General features: G+C 40.6%; 1 protein-coding gene across 2 annotated transcripts; it reads left to right on the forward strand.

Annotated features, from left to right (window-relative positions):
- Positions 1–987: 987 nt before the first annotated feature.
- On the forward strand, positions 988–17,345 carry LOC127360591 (membralin). Of its 2 annotated transcripts, none has more exons than XM_051395019.1 (8): positions 988–1,398; positions 8,917–9,270; positions 9,907–10,221; positions 10,872–11,007; positions 14,065–14,175; positions 14,278–14,400; positions 15,007–15,107; positions 16,926–17,345. In XM_051395019.1, exons 2-8 carry the CDS (start codon positions 9,052–9,054, stop codon positions 16,986–16,988), a joined length of 1,068 nt encoding a protein of 355 aa, XP_051250979.1. In that variant the 5' UTR covers positions 988–1,398; positions 8,917–9,051; the 3' UTR covers positions 16,989–17,345. The 2 variants fall into 2 exon arrangements, with proteins under 2 accessions (XP_051250979.1, XP_051250978.1); XM_051395018.1 differs by having other exon boundaries at positions 989–1,398; positions 10,872–11,061.
- The last annotated feature ends 1,527 nt before the right edge of the window (positions 17,346–18,872 follow it).

An 18,872-nucleotide genomic window follows, 5' to 3' on the forward strand; every position in this document is an offset into this window, starting at 1 on the left:
ATGTTTATATATCCATGTGTCTACATATGTTTATATATCCATGTGTCTATATATGTTTATATATCCATGTGTCTATATATGTTTATATATCTGTCCATGTGTCTATATATGTTTATATATATATATCCATGTGTCTATATATGTTTATATATCTGTCCATGTGTCTATATATGTTTATATATATATCCATGTGTCTACATATGTTTATATATCCATGTGTCTATATATGTTTATATATCCATGTGTCTATATATGTTTATATATCTGTCCATGTGTCTATATATGTTTATATATATATATCCATGTGTCTATATATGTTTATATATCCATGTGTCTATATATGTTTATATATCTGTCCATGTGTCTACATATGTTTATATATCCATGTGTCTATATATGTTTATATATCCATGTGTCTATATATGTTTATATATCTGTCCATGTGTCTATATATGTTTATATATATATATCCATGTGTCTACATATGTTTATATATCCATGTGTCTATATATGTTTATATATCTGTCCATGTGTCTATATATGTTTATATATCCATGTGTCTACATGTGTTTACATATCCATGTGTCTATATATGTTTATATATCCATGTGTCTACATATGTTTACACATCCATGTGTCTATATATGTTTATATATCCATGTGTCTATATATGTTTATATATCCATGTGTCTATATATGTTTATATATCCATCTGTCTATATATGTTTATATATCTGTCCATGTGTCTATATATGTTTATATATCCATCTGTCTTTATATGTTTATATATCCATGTGTCTATATATGTTTATATATCCATGTGGGTATATATGTTTATATATCCATGTGTCTATATATGTTTATATATCCATGTGTCTACATATGTTTATATATCTATCCATGTGTCTACATATGTTTACATATCTGTCCATCTTTCTGTCAGGAAGAAGGCACCTGGCAGACAATACTCAAGGTTAATGCGCATGCGCGTTTTCGCTCTGTAGTTCCGTCTGTGAACAGTTGCCGTCAGTCTCAGTTAGCTCCCGTTAGCCTGTGTTAGCCTATGTTAGCCTGTGTTATCTGAAGTGAAGCTTTAAAGAATGAGAGACTTTAGTCTGCAGTGAGTCTGTTGACCAATGAGTCCACACACTGCTGCTAGCTAACACCGCCGCGGCCTCACTAGCTTTATCTGCGAGCTAACAGCGCTGTTTTCCTGCTGTGTAGCTAGCTTTAGCGGCTAGCTTTAGCGGCTAGCTCCTCTGCTGTTGTCTGCCTGTGGAAAGGAGCCCGCTAACAGTGCTAACCAGCTAGGTGCTGCGTCCGTTAGTGTTGTTGTTCTGATGAACACAGCGAGGAGGAAACGTTAGCATGGACACACAGCCGCGGACTCAATAACAGGTAAGACTAAGACAGCTAATCCAAAGCTAATGCTAGCTGTGGCTCCACGAGCACATACATATCAACCGTTAACGAGCTAGCTGGCTAGTTAGCTCGTTAGCTACAGGATGTTTACCTTCAAGTAGGACAGTATTTACCCTGATACTAATACACAGTGTGTGTACTAATACACAGTGTGTGTACTAATACACAGTACTAATACACAGTACTTATACACAGTGTGTGTACTAATACACAGTGTGTGTACTAATACACAGTACTAATACACAGTGTGTGTACTAATACACAGTACTAATACACAGTACTAATACACAGTGTGTGTACTAATACACAGTGTGTGTACTAATACACAGTACTAATACACAGTGTGTGTACTAATACACAGTACTAATACACAGTGTGTGTACTAATACACAGTGTGTGTACTAATACACAGTACTAATACACAGTGTGTGTACTAATACACAGTGTGTGTACTAATACACAGTGTGTGTACTAATACACAGTACTAATACACAGTGTGTGTAGTGTGTGTACTAATACACAGTGTGTGTACTAATACACAGTACTAATACACAGTGTGTGTACTAATACACAGTGTGTGTACTAATACACAGTACTAATACACAGTGTGTGTAGTGTGTGTACTAATACACAGTGTGTGTACTAATACACAGTACTAATACACAGTGTGTGTACTAATACACAGTGTGTGTACTAATACACAGAACTAATACACAGTGTGTGTACTAATACACAGTGTGTGTACTAATACACAGTACTAATACACAGTGTGTGTACTAATACACAGTGTGTGTACTAATACAGTGTGTACTAATACAGTGTGTGTACTAATACACAGTACTAATACACAGTGTGTGTACTAATACACAGTGTGTGTACTAATACACACTGTGTGTACTAATACACAGAACTAATACACAGTGTGTGTACTAATACACAGTGTGTGTACTAATACACAGAACTAATACACAGTGTGTGTACTAATACACAGTGTGTGTACTAATACACAGAACTAATACACAGTGTGTGTACTAATACACAGTGTGTGTACTAATACACAGTACTAATACACAGTGTGTGTACTAATACACAGTGTGTGTACTAATACACAGTACTAATACACAGTGTGTGTACTAATACACAGTACTAATACACAGTGTGTGTACTAATACACAGTGTGTGTACTAATACACAGTGTGTGTACTAATACACAGTACTAATACACAGTGTATGTACTAATACACAGTATGTGTACTAATACACAGAACTAATACACAGTGTGTGTACTAATACACAGTGTGTGTACTAATACACAGTACTTATACACACTGTGTACTAATACACACTGTGTACTAATACACAGTACTAATACAGTGTATGTATTAATACACAGTACTAATACACAGTGTGTACTAATACACACTACTAATACACACTACTAATACACAGTGTGTGTACTAATACACTGTGTATGTACTAATACACTGTGTATGTACTAATACACAGTACTAATACACAGTGTGTGTACTAATACACAGTACTAATACACAGTGTGTGTACTAATACACAGTGTATGTACTAATACACAGTACTAATACACAGTGTGTGTACTAATACACAGTGTATGTACTAATACAATTCAATTCAATTAAATTTTATTTGTATAGCGCCAATTCATAACAGAAGTTATCTCAGGACACTTTTCAAATAGAGCAGGTCTAGACCGAACTCTTTATAACATTAATTACAGAGACCCAACAGTACCACCATGAGCAAGACCTTGGAGACAAGGGCAAGGAAAAACTGCCTGTTAAAAGGCAGAAACCTAGGACAGATCCTCCGGCTCTAGGTGGGTGGTCGTCTGTCTCGACCAGTTGGGGTGAGACAGAGAGACAGAGAGAGAGAGAGAGAGACAGAGAGACAAACAGACAGTATTGGCAATGGCAATCTAGCAGAAAGAGAGGAAGAGAGGAGCTCAGTGCACCATGGGAAATCCCCCGATAGTCTAGGCCTATAGCAGCATAACTAAGGGATGGTTCAGGACTCACCTGATCCAGCCCTAACTATAAGCTTTATCAAAGAGGAATGTCTTAAGCCTACTCTTGAATGTGGTGAGGGTGTCTGCCTCCCGAACCACAACTGGAAGCTGGTTCCACAGGAGAGGAGCTTGGTAACTGAAGGCTCTGGCTCCTGTTCTACTTTTAGAGACTATAGGAACCACAAGTAGCCCAGCATTCAGAGAACGTAGTGTTCTAGTGGGGTAATAGGGTTCTCATGGATCCTGGTGGAGCCTCCTGCTTGACTGCCATTGCCAATACTGTTGTTGCTGTGCACCTGTCTGTCTGTCTGTCTGTCTCTCTCTCTCTCTCTCTCTCTGTCTCTCTCTCTCACCCCAACTGGTCGAGACAGACGACCACCCACCTAGAGCCGGAGGATCTGTCCTAGGTTTCTGCCTTTAACAGGCAGTTTTTCCTTGCCCTTGTCACCAAGTGCTTGCTCATGGTGGTACTGTTGGGTCTCTGTAATTAATGTTGAAGAGTTCGGTCTAGACCTGCTCTATTTGAAAAGTGTCCTGAGATAACTTCTGTTATGAATTGGCGCTATACAAATAAAATTGAATTGAATTGAATTTAAGATATGAAGGGGCCTGACCATGAAGAGCTTTATAGGTGAGGAGGAGGATTTTAAATTCTATTCTACATTTTACAGGGAGCCAGTGCAGAGAAGCTAGTACAGGAGAGATGTGATTTCTTTTCTAGTTCCTGTCAGTACTCGTGCTGCAGCGTTCTGAATTAATTGGAGCGTTTTTAATGGACTTATTGGGGCAACCTGATAATAAAGAGTTGCAGTAATCCAGCCTTGAAGTAACAAATGCATGGATTAGTTTTTCTGCATCTGTCTGTGATAGGATGTGTCTAATTTTTCTAATATTACGTAAATGAAAGAAGGCGGTCCTAGAGGTCTGCTTTATGTGGGAGTTAAATGACAAATCCTGATCAAAGATAACTCCAAGATTCCTGACAGTGGTGCTAGAGGCCAAGTTAATGCCATCTAGAGTAACTATATCTTTAAACAGTGAGTCTCTAAGGTTTTTGGGGCCAAGAACAAGAATTTAGTTTTCTTCTGAGTTTAACATCAGAAAATTGCAGGTCATCCAGGATTTTATGTCCTTAAGACATGTTTGTAATTTAGATAATTGATTAATTTCATTGGGTTTGATTGATAGATATAACTGCGTATCATCTGCATAACAATGAAAGTTAATGGAGTGATTCCTAATAATGTTGCCTAAAGGGAGCATATATAAAGTAAATAGTATTGGTCCAAGTACAGAACCTTGTGGAACTCCATGACTAACTTTAGTATTTATTGAAGATTCATCGTTAACATGTACAAACTGCGAGCAATCTGATAAATATGACTTAAACCAGCTTAGTGCGGTTCCTTTAATGCCAATTTGCTCAAGTCTCTGTAAAAGAATATTATGGTCAATGGTGTCAAATGCAGCACTAAGATCTAATAATACAAGTACAGAGACAAGTCCATTGTCAGAAGCAATCAGAAGGTCATTATTAACTTTAACCAGAGCTGTCTCTGTGCTATGATGAACTCTAAATCCTGAAATCCTCAAATAAACTATTGTTATATATAAAGTCACACAACTGTTTGGCAACTACTTTCTCCAGAATCTTAGAGAGGAAGGGGAGGTTAGAAATCGGTCTATAGTTGGCTAAAACCCCTGGGTCAAGAGTGGGCTTTTTAAGAAGGGGTTTAATTACAGCTACTTTAAAGGACTGTGGTACATATCCTGATAATAAAGAAAGATTAATCATATCCAGTAAAGAAGTGCCAATTAAGGGAACAACTTCTTTAAGCAGCCTAGTTGGGATCGGGTCTAACAGACAGGTTGATGGCTTCGATGAAGAAATGATTGAAGTTAACTGATGAAGATCGATAGCAGAAAACCAGTCTAGATATATATCTAAGTTTACATTGGCAGAAGTCCCTGAACTTGGAGAGCCACTGATAACTGTTGATGGCAGTTGGTGATTAATTTTCTCTCTAATAGTAATGATTTTATTATAAAAGAAGCTCATGAAGTCATTGCTACTTAAGTTTATGGGGATATGTGGCTCGATAGAGCTGTGGCTCTCTGTCAGCCTGGCTACAGTGCTGAAGAGGAACCTAGGGTTGTTCTTATTATCTTCTATTAGTGCTGAGTAATAGGCTCCTCTGGCATTACGGAGGGCCTTTCTATAAATTTTAAGGTTATCTTGCCAAATTGAGTGATATTCTGATAATTTGGAAGAGCGCCATTTCCTTTCAGATTTTCTAGCTATTTGTTTTAACTGGCGGGTTTGGTGGTTGTACCACGGTGCTAGTCTCCTATGTTTTAATAATTTCCTTTTTATAGTGCTACAGGCTCACTACGATCAACATTAGACTCTCTAATGTTGATCGTAGTGAGCCTGTAGCACTATCGAAAGATTGCGACAGGACGCGGTACTGAATCAAACCGCTGTTTTCTCCTAATAGAGTGTTATATCTCATTCAAACTCCCCTCCACTAGTTGGCAGACATCCTGTACTTAGACCTTAGCTCAGAAAAACGTCATGCTGCAATGCAAAATGTTCGAGGAAATCACATCCAAACTTGGCTTTTTTGTCAAAAGCGACTAGCGTCAAATATAGCGACTTTTATTGGTCTTATTGGAGACTTTTGTAGGTTTTGGAGACTCTGACGTGAAAGCACGTATCACTCTGCAGTGTGCTCAACGAGCAGCGGGTGCTGCCGTGAGTCCCTCCCCCGTCCAAAAGCACTCACAGTCGGTCAGTCTCACAGTAGCCCCGCGCAGCAGTCCCAGCCTGCAGACAGAGCAGAGAGGAGACACACACCACTCCGCGTCCAGGCTGCAAATGAATCACGCATGCGCCGCCATTCTTGCCCTGGCATGACGCAGCAGTGTTCACCAAGCACAAAACACACACGAGTCCAACTCTTCTCCCAACACTAGTGGGGATAGCAGGGGCCGAAGTGTTCGTAGAAGGGCTGGTGGGTGTCGTAGAGGCAGCAGGGGGGGTCTGAATAGGGCTGAAAGTAGTGATGATGAGTCTTTCAACCCTTTGCAAAATGGAAGGGGGGGCAGGGGTACATGAAGTTGCAGTGTCCATAGGAGAGGTGGACGTGGTAGAGGCAACAGGGGAAGGCAGAACAAGGCTGGAAATGATGACGATGATGATGGTAATGGTGGCTGGGCTAACTTGAGAGATGAGGAAGTATATCAGGAATGGATAAAGTCCTTTGATGAGCAAGTTGGATATCGTGGTGACAGAGAGCTTAGCACTGATTCAAGGCCTATAGATTTTTTGTCCCTCTTTCTGACTGATGATTTCTGGAGTCACATTACAATGGAGACAAATCGGTATGCTCATCAGTATTTAGGCTCTCATGAACTGCCGGTCCACACAAGCCACTGAAGGCCTTTGTGCAGGACATTATCACTGCTTTGCTTGAGGGCTTCTCCAAGAGAGAAAAAGTACGGGGAAGGAGCCAGTGTACTTGATTTGTGCTGTTCAGATGCACAGTTTTATTGATAGTGTGTGTGTAAGATGTTTACACTTATTGCACTTTTCTTATATTTCAAGACTCAAATATTTGACATTTGGGGAATTTAATAAATATTGACATGACAATAAATTTGAAACCCTTACAGTAGCATATTTGTTTTCAGAATGGGATTTTTCCTGTTAAAAGGATTTTCTGTTTTTCGGACTTCCTTTTCTGACCTTATACTTACCTCAAGTTGCCTTTTGGGACATACATGCATACATACGTACATATGTTGAGGAGTTTATTCATATTATCTCATATAAAATCAACAATAATGATAATAATAATATTAAAGAAAACAGAGCTCTGGTATCGGAATAGTATCGGTATCGGCCGATATCCAAATTCAGGTATCGGGATCGGATCGGATCGGAAGTGAAAAAAATGTGGATTGGTGCATCCCTAGTCCAGACTGTATAGTTTGCTCCGATCGTACCTGTCCTAAAGGTCGTCATCAGACACAATACAGGTGCAATCAGTGTGGGGTAGGCCTGTGTGCTGTGCCATGTAATGAGAGGTTCCACACTCTAAACAGTGTCATCTGGATAGATAGGCACACATTAGGCCTCTGTAGGCACAAAAAAAAAATCATAAAAACGCCTACTGTTTACATGAGTTTTGTGGTGTAGTAATAGTTCTAGTTTACGACTGTTGGCTTACAATTTACTTTTTCCTTGTTCATTTGGTTTGGGACAACATAACAAATAGATGGAGGGGGGTGAATCTGATGAAATAAGTTCAACTCTCTTTCAAAATATCAGGTATTTCATGAAAATTACATAATCTAATACAGCCGCCGTCATATGACATCATAATATGCAAATTAGACAGTAAAATTTACTCCCTAGATAAACTTTAGGTCATTCTCAATATTTGTCTCATTTACACTTTGTCTCTATCTCAAACCACTTTCAAGCCAGAGCCCTCTGAAATTTAGATGTCAAAATCTAGAATTTTAAAAAATAAAACCCGGCGCCTAAAGGGTTAAAACGCTCAAATCATATATGGCTGCTACTCCACCTCCTCGGCCAGTGCCTCGAGGAATGTGAGTATTAATATGACTGGGGGGGGTGGATTCATTTAGGCTAACATACTCCTCGTGGGACAACCAGGTCTCAGTAAGACAAAGTAAATCAATATCATAATCTGATATTAACTCATTCACTAAAACAGCTTTAGAGGACAGAGACCTGATATTTAACAGCCCACATTTCATTCTCTTATTTTGTGCTACTGAGGAGGAGGTTTTAATTTTTAGTAGATTTTTATGTTGAACTCCTCTTGTTTTTATAATTTTAAATAATTTAGGTGGTCGGGGGACAGACACAGTCTCTATGGGGTTTTGGGTGGGTGACTGTTCTAAAGAAAGCGCAGAGAAGTGTGTAAGACAGCAGCTCTGCTTCCTGGTCCCAACTCAGCATTCAGAGCGCTAAGCGCCTTCAGCGGTAAAAAGATGTCAGCGGAGACGTTTTTTTAGCGCAGCGCTCAGAGCGCTTCAAGTTGAAATCTGTTCGATTAAACACCGCTGGGCGCTCGGAAAATGAGTTTTTGGGCGCTCTCAGTGCTAAAAACACGTTTGGTTGACACAAGCCCGAACTCAGACAATTCCAATCACATTTTAAAGGATATCGACTGATTATCGTTATCGCCAAAATCCCCCAAAATATTGAGATATTACTTTTTGCCCATATCGCCCAACCCTAGTGCACATTGGTAATATCTGTCCCTGCACTGACCTGAGAGCAGCTCTAGGGTCAGACTGCAGTGTTGTTGCACAAGAGAAAAGTAAAGATTAGACTAACCCTAACTCTGACTGAGGTGGTTGTTGAACTCCTGCTTTATAAGCTCACTTCATGATCAATAATCAATGTTTCTGTCCCACAGTTTGAGCTGTGTGAACCGGCTGAGGACCCTTCAGACTCTGATCTGAGGTCAGAGTTCCACCTTAACTGAGACTGCCGGCCGCCATGCTGACCTAGAACCATCTATTAGTCTGTGTGAGCGCAATAATCAGAGACCATGTCTGAGAACCAGGCCAACAATAACAACGTCCCTCTAAACAACAACAACAACAACATGGGACCCAACAGGATCCGAAACCCCAACATGAACCAGAATCCCCTCATCAATGTCCGGGACCGCCTCTTCCACGCCCTCTTCTTCAAGATGGCCGTCACGTATGCCCGACTCTTCCCGCCATCCTTCAGGAGAGTCTTTGAGTTCTTCGTCCTGCTGAAGGTGAGACAGTGTCTGCAGGTAAACCCTGCCTGTCTGTCCCTCTCTCTGTGTCTCTCTCTGTCTGTCTTTCTCTGTCTGTCTGTCTGTCTGTCTGTCTCTTATTTTAATGGTAATGTTGAATAAGTAATCTGTCTGGAAAACAACACAATGTTCCTGTAAATGAAGCAGACGTATTATACCTCCAGGCCTTCCACCAGAAACACACAACAGCCAGAGTGCAGAGTCGCAGTAAAGACAGCAGAGTCGCAGTAAAGACAGCAGAGTTGCAGTAAAGACAGCAGAGTCATAGTAAAGACAGCAGAGTCGTAGTGAAGACAGCAGAGTCGTAGTAAAGACAGCTGATTCGTAGTAAAGACAGCAGAGTCGCAGTAAAGACAGCAGAGTCGCAGTAAAGACAGCAGAGTCATAGTAAAGACAGCAGAGTCGCAGTAAAGACAGCAGAGTCACAGTAAAGACAGCAGAGTCGTAGTGAAGACAGCAGAGTCGTAGTGAAGACAGCAGAGTCGTAGTAAAGACAGCTGATTCGTAGTAAAGACAGCAGAGTTGTAGTAAAGGAGGCTGAAGTTGTCAGAACACTATAAAGGAATAGTACTCTACAAACCCTGACAGCATTAACTCCTCTGTGCTCCTGCTCAGGCGCTCTTCGTCCTCTTCATCCTCGCCTACATCCACATTGCCTTCTCTCGCTCGCCCATCAACTGTCTGGAAGTTGTGAGGGAGCGCTGGCCTCGTGACGGCATCCTGCGGGTGGAGATCCAGAGGAACTCCAGTCGAGCCTCCGTCTTCCTGCAGTACTACGACTCCACAGGCCTCCAGGAGGAGCTGGAGGCTGAGGAGGGGGGAGGAGGAGCAGGAAGCGGAATGGCAGGACTCAGCCTGGCAGCGCTGCAGGAGGAAGATGAGGATGAGGAAGAGATGACCCTGGAGATGTTTGACAACAGCTCAGTGCAGGTGAGCAGAGACAAAACTGGTTAAATTATCTCCACAGTCAACAGGAGTCAGTAGGGGTCAGTAGGGATCAACTGGGGTCAGTAAGGGTTTTTAGGGTTCTGTAGGGATCAGAAGAGGTCAGTAAGAGTCAGCAGGGTTCCGAAGGGGTCAGTAGGGGTTTGTAGGGATTAGAAGGGGTCAGTAGGGGTCAGTAAGAGTCAGTAGGGATCAGTAGGAGTCAGTAGGAGTCAGTAGGGGTCTGAAGGGGTCAGTAAGAGTCAGTAGGGGTCAGAAGGGGTCAGTAAGAGTCAGTAGGGGTCAGTAGGGGTCAGTAGGAGTCTGTAGGGATCAGAAGGGGTTTGTAGGGATTAGAAGGGGTCAGTAGGGGTCAATAAGAGTCAGTAGGGATCAGAAGGGGTCAGTAGAGGTCATTAAGAGTCAGTAGGGATCAGAAGGGGTCAGTAAGAGTCAGTAGGGGTCAGTAGGAGTCAGTAGGGGTCAGTAGGAGTCTGTAGGGATCAGAAGGGGTTTGTAGGGATTAGAAGGGGTCAGTAGGGGTCAATAAGAGTCAGTAGGGATTAGAAGGGGTCAGTAGGGGTCAATAAGAGTCAGTAGGGATCAGCAGTCGTCAGTGGGGGTCTGTCTTCAGCGTCTCTCGGTCTCTCCTGCAGTTTGAGCTGGACATTGAGCCTCGTCTGAAGCCGTCTCTAATTGGAGGAAGTGTCAGTGGAGGAGGAGGAGGAGGAGGAGGAGGAGGAGGAGGAGTGAACGACAGCCAGGACGTCTCCTTCAGCCAGACCACTAAAGGTATGCAGCCGCTGAAGGACTCAGTGTCTGAGCTGGAGATGATGACCAGAGCAGGTAAACCCTCCTCTTCCTTCTCCTTCTCCGCTTCCTCTTCCTCATCCTCCTCCTCCTCTTCTTCCTCTTCCTTCTCTTCATCCTTCTACTACTTCTCCTCTTCCTTTTCCTCCTCTTCCTCTTCTTCCTCCTACTTCTCCTCTTCCTCTTCCTACTTCTTCCTCTTCCTCCTCCTCTTCCTTTTCCTCTTCCCCCTCCTACTTCTCCTCTTCCTCCTCCTACTCTTCCTCTTCCTACTTCTTCCTCTTTCTCTTCCTCTTCCTCCTCCTCTTCATCTTCCTCCTCCTCCTCCCACTCCTCCTCTTCTTCTTCCTCATCTTCCTCCTCCAGGAGACAAACAGCTGCTGATGTAAACTTATGTTCTTCTGTTTGTCTTTAATCAGTTAAAATTAAAACAATTAGTCTTATTAATCTAATTCAAACTATTAATAATTGTCCGTTATTAGATCTGTCAGTAATCTGCAGTTTGTTATTTTATTAAATAATAATAATAACCAGTAGTAATAATAATAAAAATAATAATAATAATTAAAGCTGCAAGCAGCGTTGGGCGGGATCTCGCACTCACAACTCGGGGAGACCACAACATGAAAATCTCCCGTAAATTAGCTCAAAATCGCCACGCAGCGATTACTTCCTGTTGCCAGTAAGTGGCGCTATCACTATGTCTGAATGTTGTCATGTAGATGTGTTCAAGGCGAGACTGTTATCAAACACGTGAAGTTTCATTGAGATTGGACCGTGTACGCTGAAGTTATGAGGACGTGTTCAGGGCAAAACTGTTTCAGAATATATGAAGTTTATTGGAGATTGGACAGTGCACACTGAAGTTATGAGTACTATTTTATGGCGAATCTGCTGAAATCGACAAGTTGTCACTGGCACACGGTTTAATGTACAGTCACAAATAGCTCAACTTTTCAATCAGTTTGTATGACCACAGAATTCAAAATGGCCAACTTTGACCTCACGCCACAGACACGCTCACGTTCAACGTACATTCTCAAATAGCACAAGTTTTAATCAGCACCACTTTTTGACTGTACTCACACATTTTTAAGCAGATGCAATGAATTCCCTAGGAGGAGTTTGTTCAAATACAATGCGAAAAGTTTGCTGAAAGTCAAAATCAAAATCCAAATGGCCAACTTCCTGTGGGGTTTGGGGTATGGGTCCAAGAGGCTTTTTTGTACGTCCTGGCATGTTACATGTGCCTACCGAGTTTCATACATATCGGTGAAACTTGGCCCCGGGGCTGCATTTTTAAAATCCTGTAGGGGGCACTACACACACACGACAAACACGATTTTTGGTATGTGAGCTTCAGGCACCACTCTACACATGCCCTGTGAATTTCATATTCATAACTATTACAGTCTCCGCACAGTGATACACACTGCCACCAGAGCGCCACCCAGTGGTGTGATTTTTTTTTCCTTTTGAGGTGAGCCTCAGGGAGCCATGGGCAAGCATCCTACCAAGTTTCATTTAAATCACACGTGCTGTTGCAGAGATATAAACTTCTTCATTTTAAAGAGCGCCACCTAGTGGCAATGGCCTGAAATTGTGCACGGTGCCCAAGGAAGACATGAGGAACTATGGACCCAAGCTTGGTGTCAATAGGACATACCAATGTGGAGAAATGGTCCACTGCCTTTTTTAACGAAAAATGTACAGGAAGTGTTAATTTTATAGCGTGCTTATTTTTTTAAATTTCAAAAATGTTCGAATTACTTTTTTTGCCAGGGCAGACCCCAAGTAATAGGTGAAAAATTTTGTACGACTCGGACAAAGCATGTAGGAGGAACACAAAAAAGTAGTTTAAGGACATTTCGTGCTCTAACGAAAAAAAATTATAGGTGGAAGTGGGCGGCTCCATTCACCGAACGCGTGGATACAAGGTTTTTGAATGTGCGACAAACTATGCAGAAGTTATTAGCCTGTACACACTTTTCAGGATAATAGCGCCCCTAGCGGCCGACCTGAAAGTGACGCATAGAATGTAACATTTTTCACCAGGCCTGACCACTTTGCCAAATAAAATTGAGTTTTCGTATATGTTCAGGGGGGCAAAAACACAGTGGAAGTGGCCTAAACATAATAATAATAGGTAAGAAATTGAGTAAAAACAATAGGGACCTCCAGCGGTCGCTGGCTCGGTCCCTAATTAAAGATGCAAGCAGCATTGGGCGGGCCCTCGCAATCCACGCATTTGCCAAAAGTGAAAATGAAAATCAAAATGGCCGCCGAAAGTGAAAATGAAAACTCAAAATAGCTACCTTCCTGTTGTGTTTGGGTTATGGGTCCAAGAGGCTATTTTGTACATCCTAACTTGATATATATGCCTGTCAGTTTTCATTCATGTCCCCTAAACAGGACACCAGGGCTGGTTTTTTGCAAGTTTGTGGGGGGTATAAAACGTGATACTTCCTGTTGCCACTAGGTGTCTTTCTCACTATTACTGAATATTATCACATAGACGTGTTCAGGGCTGGATCAAACATATAAGGCTTTTTTTTATCACGATACCCATGCCTACCGATTTTCATACATGTCAGCCTTACGCGTCTTAGGGGCTGATTCGGCGGCGCTGCCCGCTCATGGGAGCAGTTGCATACATGAGTTTTTGCCACGTTTTAATTTTGTGCAGCAAATAATGATAATTCCTAGAGATACAATAGGGCCTCCCAGTGGTCGCTGGCTTGGTCCCTAATAATAATAATAATAATAATAATAATAAGTAATAATAATAATTGATAATAATAATAATACTAATAATAATAATCAATAATAATAATAATAACCAGTAATAATAATAATAATATCTAGTAATAATAATAATAATAATAATAACAACCAGTAATAATAATAATAATGATACATTTAATGTTTGTAAACGGGCTGTGTAAATAAAGTACGTCTTTAATAGGAAATAATGTTGTTGCAGTCGTTGTTGATGCAGTTGTCTGTCTTAAACTCTGTTGTTGTTGTTGTTGTTGACAGTGTGGCCTCAGGAGGAGTACATTGTGGAGTATTCTTTGGAGTACGGCTTCCTGCGTCTGTCTCAGAGCACCAGACAGAGACTCAACATCCCCGTCATGGTGGTCACTCTAGGTGAGACACTGACATCTGTCTGTCTGCTTTGTGACGCCGTGGCTTTCTGGCATAGTGGCTTTATGATGATGATGAAACCTGTCTGTCGCTCTCTGTCTGTAGATCCGATGAAGGACGAGTGTTTCGGTGATGGTTTCAGTCGCTTCCTGCTGGATGAGTTTCTGGGTTATGACGACATCCTGATGTCCAGTGTGAAAGCTCTTGCTGAGAATGAGGAGAACAAAGGTAGAGAAACTGTGTCCCTCTACAGCCCCACGTTCCTCTGATCTCCTCTGATCCCTGGTTACAGAACCTGGTTCCTATGATCCCTGGTTACAGAACCAGGTTGCTGGTTAAGTAGGTCATATTAAATTTAATTCAGTTCAATTCAGTTCAATTCAGTCTATTTGTATAGCACCAATTCATAACAGAAGTTATCTCAGGACACTTTTCAAATAGAGCAGGTAACTCCTTATAACATTTACAGAGACCCAACAGTACCACCATGAGCAAGCACTTGGCGATGGGGGCGAGGAAAAACTGCCTGTTAAGAGGCAGAAACCTAGGACAGACCCTTCGGCTCTAGGTGGGTGGGGAGAGAGAGAGAGAGAGAGAGAGACAGACAGACAGACAGACAGACAGGTGCACAGCAACAACAGTAGCAAAAACTACACTAATAGTAGTGACTGATGAAGAAGATGATGACAACAACAACGATGGGGGGACAATATATTATATAATATATATTAGCGATGGCAGTCAAGCAGGACAATGGCATCTATATGACCACAGTACCGCTGTAACCTGTGTGTGAAGTTCAGGTTGATGATGTCATGGCATGGTTCTCTGCAGGGTTCCTGAGGAACGTGGTGTCTGGAGAACATTACCGCTTTGTCAGCATGTGGATGGCCAGAACCTCCTACCTGGCCGCCTTCGTCATCATGGTCATCTTCGTAAGTAAAGAGTCCAAATCGATCAGCTGGAGACGAGACGATGAAACTCAGCTTGTAAATAAACCAAAGTCAGAAAGTCTGAACTTGGAAGTTTTGTTTATTAAAAAGAAAATGCTTTATTTATTACAGCTTTATTTAGACAGGGAAAACCCACAGTAATAATAAAATATATATTAACCATCAACAATCATGTAATGCGTAGAGTAAACACTCATAAAGCAGCAGAATACACCAACCGGTGATTGGAACGTATCAATTACAACACGTTCATGTTAGAAGATGTTGGTCATCCTCCTACACAAGATTATTATACTATTTTGTTATATTGTCTTGTTTCATTAAAACTACCCCCTTTTTATTCAATTAATAGCACTTTTGGGGGCAATTTGGGGTTCAGTATCTTGCTCAAGGATACTTCGACATGTGGCGGGAGGAGCCGGGGATTGAACCAACAACCTTCCGATTAGTGGATGACCCGCTAATAATATTGTATTATATAGATCAGTGGTCCTCCTATGAGAGGACAATACCAGCAGCCCCACAGTCTGAGTTAACAATCTTTGAATCCCAGGCTCAGTAACTAAAATCTAGTATTCCCAATTCGGTTTTTACCATCCTGAGATCTGGTCTGGTAGAGATCAGAGCACCATGTAATGAGGGAGGGCAGGAAGGCATGTAGCTCATGGAACTATTAAAATTTCCTTTAGCTTCTCTCACCACCTGAGCTTCTCAAACTACAGAGACCGTGTTTTATTATCCATCCAAAGCTGTGGTTCATTCTGAGGAGGAGGGGCAGGCAGGTTGGATGGTGAGCACACCTGTCTGCAGTCATCAATCAATCAATCAGCCATCAATCAGAGGAATGATTGGTTCAGTTGTAGGAAGTCTTCTGTCCACCAGAGGGGGACATTTAAAAAACAGAAACATCACTTTATAAACATATAGAACCTAACGCTGCTGCCTCCTGATGTGCTAGAGATGACCATCACACTGCCTGATGAAGAGTACAGTGATGTTCTTCGTCAATAATAACACGGTGATCAACATATACACTACCGTTCAAAAGTTTGGGGTCACTTAGAAATGTCCTAATTTTTTAAAGAAAAGCACTGTTTTTTTCAATGAAGATAACATTAAATTAATCCGAAATACAGTCTAGACATTGTTAATGTGGTAAATGACTATTCTAGCTGGAAATGGCGGATTTTTAATGGAATATCTACATAGGTGTACAGAGGCCCATTTCCAGCAACCATCACTCCTGTGTTCTAATGGTACATTGTGTTGGCTAATCATGTTAAAAGGCTAATTGATGATTACAAAACCCTTGTGCAATTATGTTAGCACAGCTGAAAACTTTTGTGCTGGTTAGAGAAGCTATAAAACTGGTCTTCCTTTGAGCTAGTTGAGTATCTGGAGCATCAGCATTTGTGGGTTCGATTATACTCTTAAAATGGCCAGAAAAAGAGAACTTTCTTCTGAAACTCAACAGTCTATTCTTGTTCTGAGAAATGAAGGCTATTCCATGCGAGAAATTGCCAAGACACTGAAGATTTCCTACAACGGTGTATACTACTACCTTCAGAGAACAGTACAAACGGGCTCTAACCAGAATAGAAAGAGAAGTGGGAGGCCTCGGTGCACAACTAAGCGGTTTGCTCCAAACAGCGCCATCTAGAGATTAATATAAAACAACTTTAAGATGCAAAATATATAACGATATATCATGGGATAGACAGATTATTAGATATACCAGTGAATATAGTGTAATGATTATTGATTGTTCAGTGCTGATGTTTGCTGATGTGTGTGTTTCAGACTCTGTCAGTGTCCATGCTGCTCAGATACTCTCATCACCAGATCTTCGTCTTTATCGGTTAGTGTCCTTTTTCCAGTCCACAACATATCACACATTAACAGTTGACACTCCTGATCATTGTCTAAACCTTAGTGAGCATTAGTGGACATTACTGAGCATTACTGAACATTAATGAACATTAGAGAGTGTTACCGAACATTGATGAACATAAGAGAGCATTACAGAACATTAATGAACATTAGAGAGCTTTACTGAACATTACTGAACATTATAGAGCTTTACCGAACATTATTGAACATTAGAGAGCGTTACTGAACATTAATGAACATTAGAGCATTACCGAACATTGATGAACATTAGAGAGTGTTACTGAACATTAATGAACGTTACTGAACATTAATGAACATTAGAGAGCATTACTGAACATTAGAGAGCGTTACTGAACATTAGAGAGCGTTACTGAACAATACTGAACATTAGAGAGCGTTACTGAACATTAATGAAAATTAGAGAGCGTTAGTGAACATTAATGAACATTAGAGAGCGTTACTGAAGATTATGAACATTTGAGAGCGTGACTGAACATTACTGAACATTATTGAACATTACTGAACATTAATGAACATTAGAGAGCGTTAATGAACATTAGAGAGCTTTACTGAACATTAATGAACATTAGAGAGTGTTAATGAACATTAGAGAGCTTTACCGAACATTAATGAACATTAGAGTGTTAATGAACATTAGAGAGCATTACTGAACATTAATGAACATTAGAGAGCGTTACTGAACATTAATGAACGTTACTGAACATTAATGAACATTAGAGAGCGTTACTGAACATTAATGAATGTTAGTGAACATTAATGAACATTAGAGAGCGTTACTGAACATTAATGAATGTTAGTGAACATTAATGAACATTGGAGAGCATTACTGAACATTAGAGAGCATTACTGAACATTAATGAACGTTACTGAACATTAATGAACATTAGAGAGTGTTACTGAACATTAATGAATGTAAGTGAACATTAATGAACATTAGAGAGCGTTACTGAACATTAATGAATGTTAGTGAAAATTACTGAACATTAGAGAGCATTACTGAACATTAGAGAGTGTTACTGAACATTAATGAATGTTAGTGAACATTAATGAATGTTAGTGAACATTAATGAACATTAGAGAGCGTTACTGAACATTAATGAATGTTAGTGAACATTAATGAACATTGGAGAGCGTTACTGAACCTTAGAGTGTTACTGAACATTAGAGAGCGTTACTGAACATTAATGAAAATTAGAGAGCGTTACTGAACATTAGAGAGCGTTACTGAACATTTGAGAGCGTTACTGAACATTATGAACATTTGAGAGCGTGACTGAACATTACTGAACATTATTGAACATTACTGAACATTAATGAACATTAGAGAGCGTTACTGAACATTACTGAACATTAGAGAGCGTTACTGAACATTATGAACATTTGAGAGCGTGACTGAACATTACTGAACATTATTGAACATTACTGAACATTAGAGAGCGTTAATGAACATTACTGAACATTAGAGAGCGTTACTGAACATTTGAGAGCGTGACTGAACATTACTGAACATTATTGAACATTACTGAACATTAATGAACATTTGAGAGCGTGACTGAACATTACTGAACATTAGAGAGCGTTACTGAACATTATGAACATTTGAGAGCGTGACTGAACATTACTGAACATAAATGAACGTTAGAGAGCGTTAGTGAACATTAATGAACATTAGAGAGCGTTACTGAACATTACTGAACATTAGAGAGCGTTACTGAACATTAGAGAGCGTTACTGAACATTACTGAACATTAGAGAGCGTTACTGAACATTAGAGAGCGTTACTGAACATTATGAACATTATTGAACATTACTGAACATTAATGAACATTAGAGAGC

The sequence above is a fragment of the Dicentrarchus labrax genome, unplaced genomic scaffold (genome assembly GCF_905237075.1).
Source record: "Dicentrarchus labrax unplaced genomic scaffold, dlabrax2021, whole genome shotgun sequence".
Taxonomy (NCBI): Eukaryota; Metazoa; Chordata; class Actinopteri; family Moronidae; genus Dicentrarchus; species Dicentrarchus labrax.

Bases quoted from the DNA above. Each gene is read 5' to 3' on its own strand.
- LOC127360591 (XM_051395018.1), top strand. From the start codon at position 9,052: ATGTCTGAGAACCAGGCCAACAATAACAACGTCCCTCTAAACAACAAC. The intron at 14,176-14,277 runs GTGAGACACTGA...CTCTGTCTGTAG, and splicing joins CGTCATGGTGGTCACTCTAG to ATCCGATGAAGGACGAGTGT. The intron at 15,108-16,925 runs GTAAGTAAAGAG...TGTGTGTTTCAG, and splicing joins TCGTCATCATGGTCATCTTC to ACTCTGTCAGTGTCCATGCT.